The following is a 12,465-nucleotide window of genomic DNA, read 5'->3' on the forward strand; positions in this document are numbered from 1 at the left end:
GACACACTGAGAGGCCACCGCCCAGCCGGCACGCAGATGGGAGGGGAGCCAGCCACCAGCACAATCCCAGCGGGAGCCACGTGGGCCATGTCTGGTCCCCCTCCGAAGGGCAGACCTGCCTCAGAGCGGCGTCTCCCGGGCTGCTGGCTGGAACACGTGTCCCCAGACGGACCTAGCTGACCACTTGGGGTGAGACCCGGCTCGTTTTCTTTGTAGGAGAGAGAGACAGAGATAGAGGGGGGCTTTGTTCTCGGAGGCCCTGTGTTGTGGGGTCCACTTGCGATGCCTGAACGGCAGCCCCGGAGGCCTCACTGCCCCGTTTCAGGCTGCGGCAGCTGCAGTCAGGGCTCGGTCCCCATCCAGCCACCGTTCATGCTTGTCATCGCTCACCACAGGGCCTCTGCACGCGCTGCTGTGGATTTCAGTCACCAGGGACAGCTGTGCCCCACGCCTCCAGCCACCGCCATGCAGATGCCAGGCATGAAGTGTGAGGATAGGAACAAGCAGACGTGAGGCTGAGTCTCAGCTATGGGGGGAAGGGGGGGCCCCTCCGACAGGCCCCATGCTGCCCTGCGTCAGGGTTAATGGGAGGATGGGAGATGGAGGCGACTGAGGGCCCTCCTGGTGACCACGGCAGGGACAGCACTTCCTGAAGGAAACGACCCCTGCTGCAGCGCGGCCTCACTCTAAGGATGAGTGCCAGGGAGGCCATGACATTGTAAGCCCCGTGACCCCCCAGGGCTAACGACATGGGGCCGCCTTCTCTGCTCACCTCCCCACTTACCCCAGAGTGAGGTCTGGATGGGAGGACACCATGTCCACATCAAAGACACACAGCGCTCAGGCCCATCTGGGCTCCTTGCTGCCACTAGGACGAGGGCAAGACCCAGACCCAGGCCAAGCTGCATATGCCATTTCTCTGGTCACGGGAGTCAGTTTGTGGGGGAGTCTGACAGAACGGAGCTCAGGGTGTGTGTCACTGATTGCCAGAGCCCTGTCTCCACCCAGACGGCCGGCACAGGAAGGGCGAGCCAGACAACCAGAGCTGCGGTTCCAATGCCGCACCTGGAACAAACCCACCCTGATGCCCACCCGGCTGCCAGACACCCGAAAACCTGTCCACCTTGATTACGTGCTCCCGAGCAGTTAGCTGCGTTTCCTACTCACAACACAAAGTGCGTACTGATAGAAACTGATCTCTCAAAGTGAGTTGTTTATTCTCTGCGGACATCGTCAAGAAGCGTAGGACGTTCGGAAACACCAGGACGTTTGGGGCAAGTGGCATCGAATGTTAAAAGGAAAAAGGGCAGCATCAAAGTCCCCCGAGAAAGGACACCCTGGGGGAGCTCTTCACGTAAACAAAGCACCGGGTCAGCCTTCGGAGACTCACTTGGAGCTACCTTCAAATTCGACTGCAAAAAACAGCTCTAAAAACAGGCAGTCCGTGTTCAGAAATGCGTACTGACTAAACCCAGTTAAGTATTTAAACCTGAATCACCTGCCCTCCCCCCTCTCCCCACAAGCAGGAGACTGACTTTGATGGCGGAACTGGTTCCTGTATCTTCTGAACCCGACGACTGTTTAAAATGACACTGGTCTCTCAGGGCGGCTGGGTGGCTCAGCCAGTTGAGCATCCGACTTGATTTGGACTCAGGTCATGACCTCACCGTTGATGAGATCCAGGCCTGTGTTCGGCTCTTTGTTGACAGCGTGGAGCCTGCTTGGGATGCTCTCTGTGCCCCTCCCCCACTCTCTCCCTCTCTCTCTCTCAATAAATAAACATTTTTTTTTTAATTTTTTTTTCAACGTTTTTTTATTTATTTTTGGGACAGAGAGAGACAGAGCATGAATGGGGGAGGGGCAGAGAGAGAGGGAGACACAGAATCGGAAACAGGCTCCAGGCTCCGAGCCATCAGCCCAGAACCTGACGGGGCTCGAACTCACGGACCGCGAGATCGTGACCTGGCTGAAGTCGGACGCTTAACCGACTGCGCCACCCAGGCGCCCCAAATAAACATTTTTTAAAAATTACACTTTTAAAAGTTTTATTGTAAAAAAACCTAAATGACCACTATGAGAAACTTCGGCATCCCAAGTGCTTACTATTATTTGCTGACTCTGAAAACCACCTCCTCCCTGTCACACAGCTTGTCAGCTTCTGCGGCGCTTGGGGACAGACAGAGGGATGGAGGGGAGCGGGGCTCTGGCTTCCACCCCAGGAGGAAACTCAGGAGGGTGCCCACCTGGCATCTGCACTAGATCTAGGGTCCCAAAATGTCCACATTCACTTATGGGGTCCACCTCCCCCTCTCAGCCCCCTCCTCCGGAGTGTCCCCCCCCCCCCGGGGCACTAAGTGCTCTGTCCCAGCCCTTACAGTCCACTCCCACGGCCTAGAACCCTGATGCCCCGGTTTCTGGGGCTCCCGTGAGTGTCCAGCCACAGCGCCCCTGACCATGTTCCTAAGCACATTAGACACGGAGGGACTGGCTTCCTCCTTCGGCCCTGCGGGTGCCCCGTAGCAAGAGGACCTGTGCACAAGTCCCCATTCGGAAGGCCTGCCTGGGGCACGCTACCCGGGGGCTCCCGCGTCTGCACCGCCCGTGCTGGGGGCTCAGGCTCCCCCCCCCCCAAGGCAGGTCCCGGGACCAGGCGCCCCCCGCGCCTCCCCCTAGGTGTGGATCCTCAGGTGGCGCGTGAGGTTGGTGTTCCGGCTGAAGGTTTTCCCGCACTCGCCGCACCTGTAGGGCTTCTCGCCGGTGTGGATGCGCTGGTGGACGGTGAGCGAGGAGTTCTTGATGAAGGCCTTGCCGCACTGGGCGCAGCGGTACGGCTTCTCGCCCGTGTGGATGCGCTGGTGCTCGATGAGGTACGCGCTCTGGCTGAAGGCCTTGCCGCACTCGCCACACGCGTACGGCTTCTCGCCGGTGTGGCCCGTCTGGTGCACGAGCAGGGACGAGCGGCCCGTGAAGTGCTTCCTGCACACGGAGCACTCGTACGGCTTCTCGCCCGTGTGCACCCGCCGGTGCTGCGTGAGCGACGAGTTCTTGCTGAAGGCCTTGCCACACGCGTTGCACTCGAAGGGCTTGACCCCGATGTGGAAGCGCTGGTGCTGGATCAGGTAGGAGCTCTGGCTGAAGGCCTTGCCGCACTCGCCGCACACGTACGGCTTCTCGCCTGTGTGGTTCCGCCGGTGCAGCGTCAGCGACGAGCTCTTGTTGAAGGCCTTGCCGCAGTCCCCGCAGCGGAACGGCTTCTCGCCCGTGTGCGTGCGCCGGTGCTCGGTCAGGTGCATGTTCTGGCTGAAGGCGCGCCCGCACTCGGCGCACGCGTACGGCTTCTCGCCCGTGTGCGTGCGCCGATGCACGGTCAGGTGCATGTTCTGGCTGAAGGCCTTGCCGCAGTCCCCGCACGCGTACGGCCGCTCGCCCGTGTGCACGCGCTCGTGCTGCGCCAGGGACGAGGTCTTGCGAAAGGCCTTCCCGCACGCGGCGCACGCGTACGGCTTCTCGCCCGTGTGCGTGCGCTGGTGCACGGTCAGGTTCATGCGCTGGCTGAAAGCCTTGCCGCAGTCCCCGCACCGGTACGGCTTCTCCCCGGTGTGGACCCTGCGGTGGATGGTGAGGGACGAGCGCTCGATGAAGTGCTTCCCGCACTCGTCACACTCGAAGGGCCTCTCTCCGGTGTGGGTCCTCCGATGCTTCACGAGGGACGAGCTGCGGCTGAAGGCCTTGCCGCACGTGGCGCACGCGTAAGGCTTCTCCTCTGCGTCCAGTCTGGAGGGCTGGCTGAGGTCTGCGCCGAGCACCACACGCGGCTGGGACCCTGCTTCCCCCGGACCCGCCGATGGTGGCGGGCGCAGGCTGGAGCTTTGTGGGGTGAGGACCTGAGGTTCCCGACGACACTCGGGGGCGAGCTCCTGAGAAACCTCCGACCGCCCCAGGCAGGTCCTGGCGCCCCCCTGCTGCCTCCTCTCCACCCAGTCACCCCGGGTCCACGCGCCTTCAAAGGCCAGGCCGCAGGCACCATTTCTCGTGGGTCCCTCAGCCACCGCCCCGACGGATGGCCTGTGTTCCGCAATGTCCTCCTTTGGACCCGATTCCTTCATTTCAGGTCTAGACTCCAAGTCTGGGGGAGGGGAGAGAGAAGACGAGACACATGGAGTTAACAAGGCTGGGAGCAAGGACCTTCCAGAGCGCGGGATGGGCAGGTGACATCGGAGACCGCCCTGCCGAGCGCAAGGGCAGCGATGAGCGGGCCGCAAAGGTGGTCTGAAGAAGCAGAGCCCACATGAGGCGGAGGGGGGTGGAGGGGACAGGACCTGTCCCTTCGGGGGAGTGGAGACAAGGGCAGCCCAGCCCGCACAGAGGAGCTCAGAGGAGAGCCGCCTGTACAGAAACAACAGGAGGTACCGGGCTTGGACCGAGCGGATCAGCTCGAGGAAACCCGAGCAAGGAGTTCTGCAATGGGCTCCTTGCTTCCAGGGACCACCCCGAACGCCCCCAACCGCGGAGGCTTCTCAAAGCATCAGGCGTTGTTAGAAACGCTAAGGTGACAGCTGACATTTATGGGGATGTGCTCTATCCCCCTACCTGCCAGCCAAGCTCCGCCCTTCCCTGCCCCTCCCCCCCCCCCTCCTCCGCTGCCCAGACCCTCGCGCGCCACTGCACATCCTCCCCGGAATCACAGCCCCGCTGCCGCTCGAGTGCCCGCCTACATGTACCCTGTTGGTTTGTAAATCTCTATTTCCAGTCCAGGGGACTCTCCTGAGTTCCAGACTCTGTATCACGGGTCCAACGGCTTCATTCCCAACATACAGAAGCTGTGAGATCTTCACACAACAATCTCCACGTGGAGCCCTCCTTCCCAGGAGGCAGCAAGACCCAGCAGGGGAGGAGCAGCTGATCCCGCTCTCCCACTTGAACCCCCACCTACCCGCAACCCCTGGAGTCTGAGACCCCTCCCCTAAATCGTGCGGCTGTGCCACACGGCAGTCTGGAATTCAGGGTCTTCTATATGCTGATGCCTCCCCCATTTACCCGTCCAGCCCACACTCTGAGCTCTGCTGGAATATTCGAAAGCCCACCTGGTGTCCCCCGGGGTTACTGCAAACCTAGTGCATCTGATTGGGGCCCCTGCCCCTCCAAGCACAATGATAAAAAGAAAGGCTCATCAAAGAGACTTAGCAAGTAAGTGAGACACAGAAGAATCAGTACTGTAGGCATCCAGTGACGTGAGGTTCCCGGGGGCATCACGTCCACAGAGACAGAAAGCAGACGGCGCCAGGGGCTGGGGGAGGGGGAAGGGGAGAGGGAGTTGGCGCTTAAAGGGCACAGAGTTCAGTTCTGCCCGGAGAAAAGGGTTCTATGGATGGATGATGGCGGCAGCACATCAGTGTGAATGTACCTAATACCACCAAACTGTACGCCTAAAAACTGTTACAACGGTAAATTTTATGTATGTCTTACCACAACAGAAAATAAAATAAAATAAAGTAAAATAAAATGGAATTGAATGAAACAAAAAATGAAATGAAATTAAAAAATAAAAAAAGCATGAAATAAAATAACATGAAATAACATGAAATGAAATAACATGAAATGAAATAAAATCAAGTAAAGTAAAATGGAATGGAATGAAATAAAACGAAATAAAAAATAAAATAACATGAAATAAAATAACAAAATGAAATAAAAAATGAAAAAAAAATAAAATAATGAAATGAAATTTAATAAAATAAAATAAAATAAAATAGATGTGGCAGTCATCCTTGATTCGCTCCTTCCCTCCCACCCTCCAGACTGTTAACAAGAGCCACTGGACGTGCACAACAGACTAGACCAGATCCAATCTTGCGTCGCCCCTGCCTGTGATCCAGTTAGGCACCCCAGATTTCTTGCCTGAAATGCGGCAAGACCCGCCACCCTCAGCCCTCTGCAATGCATTCTCCGCTCAGCAGCAAGAGGATATTCTTAGGAGTCAGACCACACCGTCCAGCGCCTTCCTGGTATGCTGACACGTGAAGCCAACGCCTTCCTCGGCCTACAGGGTCCGTGGGACGGAGCCAGGGCCCCCTCTCCTGAGCCGTCCCCCACTCTCCATCCCCTGCTCACTTGCTGGCAGCCACACTTGCCCTCTGGTTCCCGTTTTACTCCCTGCCAAGTTCTTCCTGCCTCAGGGCCTTTACATGTGTCGCTGCCCCACCCTTCCCACTGGTGCTCGTCCTTCAGCCCTCAGCGAACACTTCTCCACAGGGAGGTCTTTCCTGTCCATCCTGCGGTGGAAAGGAAGACTCCTCCTGCTAGTCTCTTTCCGGTTTGGTTGTGGGCACTCATCATGGTCTATGGCAACTTTTGTCTGTCCCTGGACCTGCTGATTGCCAGTGCCCCCCCCCCCGCCCCAACCCCACTGTGGAAAGTGAGCTTGTCTGGCCCAGCTCCTGCGGCAGTGCCTGGCACACAGAAGGTATCAGATGCACATTCACTGGGCACCTGCAGTGCTAAGCAATCAGCTTGTATCGTTCCATGTGACCCCAACCACCACATGCGACTTAGGTACTCTTAAGATTGTGCCCATTTTACAGAAGAGGACACGGAGGCTCTGAGAAGGAAGTCACATACTCAAGGCCACAGAGCACTAGAGGCAGAGCTGGGATCCAAGCGGTCTGCTCCCAGAGCGGTGGCCCCCAACGAGTCACTGTTTTGCTGTGAGTTGTTTTCCTCTCCCAGCGGGAAAGATTTGAGAAATACTTAAGGTAGAGGAATTATTGTGGTTTAGTTACCTTGGGGTGTGGCGTGATGTTGAGATGTTTGGGCAGAGTGTGGCATGGGACGTGATGACCGTGGTGGGGGCAGGGGGAGGGTAATGGTGGATTTCGGGGGCAGGGGGGGCGATGGGGTCTGAGACATGCTGGGACAGAAGCTGGCTGTGGCTACAAGCTCACAGCGGGCAGAGGGTCAGCTGTGAGAATAGTTGAAAGTCTTCTGCAGCCAATACTCCGCTCTGAGCCATGACAAGCTGTGAATACACAGCTCGACGGCAACCAGATGAACCCACCCGCCACTGGGCATTTCACCAAAGAGACTGGCAGGGAGCAAAGTGCTGATGATGTGTGGCTGGTGGACACAGGCATTCTTGCCTACCGTCGAGGAAATGCTAACAACGTCTGCTGAGGTCACTCTGGCAAACAGCTGCTAATGTGCAAAATGCTATTTGTTCCTTTTGGTCTAAATATGGATGTACTGTTTTTTTTTTTTTGTGTGTGGTACTCGATTTCTTGTCTTTCAGTTTGTTTTCCTGTATTCTGGATTTCTACGATTGTTTCTGATCACAAAGTAATCCACACTTGTCAGTAAAACACCAAACATCAAAAAATAACATAAAACGGAAACCTCCTGCGATCTCCTCTGTCTGTGTTAACTGTTTGGTGTGTACTTTTAAAGAACTTTTTCCCCAGTGCCTACCTTTTTATTATATTTTATTTTTTAATGTTTATGTATTTATTTTAAGAGAGGGAAAGCACAAGAAGGGGAGGGGCAGAGTTTGAGATGGAGAGAATCCCAAGCAGGCTCTGCACGATCGGCAGAGAACTCGTGAACCATGAGATCATGGCCTGAACTGAAATCAAGAGTCGGATGCTCAGCTGACTGAGCCACCCAGGTGGTCCTACGATCACCCAGTTTACTCACGGGAAAGGCTGCAGGCTGCAGCACCAAGGAGTAAACTGAGGGAGAGCCCAGCAGACCCCCTGAGCAGAGAGAGTGCTTTGGAGATCTGCAAGGTCCTCCCTGCAGCATCAGATTACAGGTCACAACATGCATACATGGAAACTACCCACACTCGCGGAAGAACCCAAAAGGATTTGAAAGCAGTACCCAGAGCCCGTCAGGGCTGGGCACAGAGCCTTCTCACACCAGCCAGCCAGGTAACCCACACCATCGAATTCACGGGCAGTGGGCAGGGCACTCAGGGGGTTGTGGGGACAGCAAGCCATCTAGACTGAGCACAGGTCATAACGGCAGAAAGTGAGAGCAGGTCAAATGACACGGGGTTGGTGTCAAAACAGATACAGATGAAGGACACAGAACAGAGCCGGGAGTTCGACCCACACACGCGCACACAGACAGCTGATTTTTGACAAACATGCAAAGGCAATTCAGTGGAGAAAATTCAGTGGAAATGTTTCCAGTGGAACAGTTCGGCCTTTTTAACAAAGCCCGTGGAACAAGTGGATACTCTCAACGACCAAATTGAGCTTCAATGAACACTTTGCATCATTACAAAAATTAACTCTCTAGGGATCCCAGAAGAAAACACAAAACCTAAAAACCCTACGACTTATGGAAGAGAACCTTTGTGGCCTGTGACAGGCAAAGATTTCGTAGATATGGTCCCAAAAGCATGATCCTCGAGGAAAATGATTGATAAACTGGACTTCGTCGAGTTAAAAACTTCTGCTCTTCAACAATTAGTTGACTGTGGGACACTTGGACACCTGCATTGAACAGTGACGTCAGGCCCCTTTTCTACACGGTTCACAAAAACTCACTCAAAATGGACCAACAACCTAAACAAAGAGCCGAAACTATAAAAGTCTTAGAAGAAAACACAGGAAGGAATCTTAGCGGCTTGGGTTGGGCAATGGTCTCTTAGGACACCAAAAGCATGAAAGATCCCCAAGAAAGGCTAAAAGAACAAAGACTGCACATCCAAAATTTTGACAGATCGCAGAGTAGCCGGAACTCCTAAGCACGGAAATGTGAAATGCCACCAACTGCTTTGCAAAGAACGTCTGGCAGTTTCCTGAAAGGTCGGGACACATCATTGCGTGGTTCAACTGTTCTCCTGGTGTTGGCTCAAGAGAAAGGAAAACACAGGTCCTCGGTGAAAGCTGTCCGCACGGGTTCACAGCAGCTCTATTTCTATCAGCCCAGAATCGGAGACAGCGCAGATGTTCGCCAACAAGCGAAGGGACACGCAGACTGTGCTCCATCCATGAAGTAGACTATTACTCGGCAATTAAGAGGAGTGAACTACTTGTACACGCAACATGGCGAACCTCAAAATACTTCTGCCGAGTGCAAGGAATCAGACCAAAAAGACTACTTGCTGTATCAGTGCATCTATATAAAGTTGCAGAACGCGCAGATTAAACCAAAATGCCGTAAGGCTGCCCAAGGAACGGAGGTGCGTGAGGGAAGCACTGGCAGGTGCTGGAAATGGGTAATGGATATGTTCGTCATCTGGACCGTGGTCATGGCTTCCCCCCGGGTGTAGACGGGTGTCAGGATGCATCCAACTGTTTGCTTTAAAAAAGGGCAGAAGGGGCGCCTGGGTGGCGCAGTCGGTTAAGCGTCCGACTTCAGCCAGGTCACGATCTTGCGGTCCGTGAGTTCGAGCCCCGCGTCAGGCTCTGGGCTGATGGCTCGGAGCCTGGAGCCTGTTTCCGATTCTGTGTCTCCCTCTCTCTCTGCCCCTCCCCCGTTCATGCTGTCTCTCTCTGTCCCAAAAATAAATAAAAAAAAATAAAAATAAAAAAATAAAAAAATAAATAAAAAATAAAAAAGGGCAGTTAACTGTAGGTCAATTATACTTCACAAAAGCCATAAAAGAAGTGAGAACATATTCTAGTTCTGAAAATTAGTGGGTTTTTTTTAACCTAACACTATTATCAAGGGACATCTTCCCACGTCAGCGTCTACAGAGAGCCCTCATCTTTGAAGAGCTGTGTGGTCTCCATCTCACTGGTATAATGGGATATGTTTAGCCAGTCTTGTGTAGGTAGGCATTTAGGCCTTTTATCCTTTTCCTATGTAAAACTTTGCACACTTACAGGGAGATATCTTACAGGGAGATCGCCAAAGACAGAACCGTTAGAAATTTGGTTGATAACGCCAAACTGTCCTCCAAAAGAGCTGTCCCAACTTTATGCTCCTAAAACGAGAAAGTCCTTTTCCCTACACTCTCATAATACAGGCTATTTTCATTCTTTTTCATCTCTGTGTACCTCATGGGCAACAACTAGATTTCTTTGACTTGATTTGTATTTATTTCTCTGACTATTGGTAAGCTTTAAAATTTTTTTATGAAGCGTAATTTTGTATATTTCTACATTCATGAACTGCCAGCCCTTAGGTTTGGTCTACCTTCCTATCATCCTTTTTCTTGTTTTATTCTTGTTTACTCCTAGGAGCTCTTTATATAATTATAATCCTTTGACCATTATACAGGTGGCAAATATTATTCCCCCATTACCTATCAACTTTATTTTTATCTTTGAGTCATTTAAACTTCCTACATAGTCAAATCTGTCCATCTTTTTTCTTATTTCTTTGCAGGCCGGCGGTGGGAAATTCAGCAAAGCTGCCCCCTTACCCAGAGAAACCAGGTTCCTGTAGTTCTCCAGCATCACATCTCTGTACAGGTCCTTCTGGGCAGGCTCCAGCTGCTGCCACTCCTCCTGCGTGAAGTCCACAGCCACGTCCCTGAATGTCACTGATTCCTGTAAGAGGAAACCCACAACCACTCACCGCAGGGCCCTGCTCACAGAGGTCTGGAGAAATGGCCGGAAAAGCCAAGAGGATTTAGGGAAGGCAGACAAATCTGGAGTGATTTCAACAAGGTTCGGAGTTCTGAAGGGACCAACTGCTCAGTGTCCTTGGTGCCTACTTCTATTGGGATGGTCCTCGGACAGAGAAACAAAACAAACGTAAGATTGTTTAGAGCAGAAAGTGACACACTTGAGAAGCAGAGAAGGAACCAAAGGTATAATGACCATAACCCTGTGAATCGCCCTGTGCATGAGTTGCCCGTCAAAGGCAGAATCCTAGATGGGATCCAGTAGTTCAACAAACTGTCCTGAGCCCCTACGGAGCTGCAGGCACTGAGCTGGGTGCTGGGCAGGAGCCATGGAAAGTTCAAGAACCAGGTCCTCATGGACAAGGCAGGAACACACACGGGACGGACCGGCCATCTGCTCAATACCACTGTGAAGGTATGAACGAGATCCTCCAGGCGCCTGAGCAAAGGCAGCCTGAGGGGGTGTCCAGGGAGATTTCAGAAAGTTGACACCAAATGTGGTCTGAGGGGACAGTTAGTGGTTGGGTCCGTGGGATGAGATTCTGGAGGGGGGAGGGGCTGGGATGAAGACCTGAGGCTAAAAGGCAGATGGGCCCAGGGCGGGGGATGGTGGGAAGTTCACGGGGTGGAAGCCTCAGTGCCTCCCCAGCTGATGCCGTGAGCCCCGTGGATATAACGAATATCCCATAGCACGGGAGGTAACGACGGGGACGATGGTGGCCATCACAACGGTGACAAGACCCATCACTTGTTATGCAGACGCTATGGGCCGGGTCCCATTTGAAGTGCTTGTTATAGGTCGAGTTCTGCCCACCCCCAAGTCCTAACCCCCAGCATCCCCGAATGGGACGTCATCTGGAACCAGGGACAGTGCAGTTGTAATTAGCTAGGAGGAAATCATACTGGAGGAGGAGGGGGGCCCTTAAACCTCCAGGACTCGCATCCTTATAAAAAAGGGAAATTCAGACCCGCACGGGCACACAGGGAGAACACCCTGTGAAGTGACCTTATGTCGCCACAAGCCAAGACCTACCAGCGGCCAGAAGGGAGGCCCGGAACGCATCCTTCCCTAAGACCTTCGGTGGAAGCACGGCCCTGCCGACACCATGACCTTGTGGCCTCCGTTCTCCAGGACTGTGAGGACACACAGTTACGTTAAGCCCCCCAGTCTGGGGTCACTTTTCTTACGGCAGCCTTAGCAAACCAACACATCCGTCTTGCTCTCTGTGATCCCCAGTGCTTTGTACCATGCCTGGCATACAGTAGGCACTCACTGAGTAGCTCCAGAATGAATCCGTGGATCAGTGAGTAAGGAAGGCATGAGGACTGAGGAAGTTAATCCACGTCTGAGGCTCAGAACATTGCACGTATACAGTAAGTGCTCAAACACCGTCAGCCACCGTTACTGCTGCCCACTTGTCCTCGACTCTCTCCTCGGTCCTCCGAGCACCTCTGTCCGCTGGCCACTCCCTTCATTGTCCCGAGTGCCTGCCCGGTGCCAGGGCTCACGCTGTGCCCCCTATCTCAGTCTCAGCGGCCCCCACCACTTGATGTGGAAGCAGCATGCTGGTGGTTATGGGTTTAGACTTGGGAGCCGGGTGGCCTGCAGTAAAATCCTGGCTCTGCCCCTTCCTGTGTGCCCTTGGGCTGTGTGTCCTTGGGCTACTGTCTTAACCCTTCTGTGTCTTGTTTGTTCAGCAGGCTTCAGGACAACAGTGTCCCCCCCCGTACTGGTCACGAACTTCAGAACAATAACCCCCCCCCCCCCCCATACTGGTCACGAACTTCAGAACAACAATGTCCCCCCCTGTAGTGGTCACGAACTTCAGAACAATAATATCCCCCCCGTAGTGGTCACAAACTTCAGAACAACAATGCCCCCCCCATAG

General features: G+C 54.0%; 1 protein-coding gene across 2 annotated transcripts in view; it reads right to left on the reverse strand.

Annotated features, from left to right (window-relative positions):
- Positions 1–1,927: 1,927 nt before the first annotated feature.
- Positions 1,928–12,465, reverse strand: part of ZNF71 (zinc finger protein 71) — an 18,679-nt gene continuing 8,141 nt past the window's right edge. Inside the window, exons 2-3 of one of the 2 annotated variants that reach the window (XM_049621896.1) lie at positions 10,373–10,499; positions 1,928–4,126 (exon numbers count right to left, since the gene is read on the reverse strand). In XM_049621896.1, coding sequence (XP_049477853.1) covers positions 2,670–4,126; positions 10,373–10,499 — 1,584 coding nt within the window. In that variant the 3' untranslated portion in view covers positions 1,928–2,669. The remainder of the gene's footprint in view (positions 4,127–10,372; positions 10,500–12,465) is intronic. The other variant, XM_049621895.1, reaches the window with a different exon arrangement.

The sequence above is a fragment of the Panthera uncia genome, assembly GCF_023721935.1.
Source record: "Panthera uncia isolate 11264 chromosome E2 unlocalized genomic scaffold, Puncia_PCG_1.0 HiC_scaffold_19, whole genome shotgun sequence".
Lineage (NCBI taxonomy): Eukaryota > Metazoa > Chordata > Mammalia > Carnivora > Felidae > Panthera > Panthera uncia.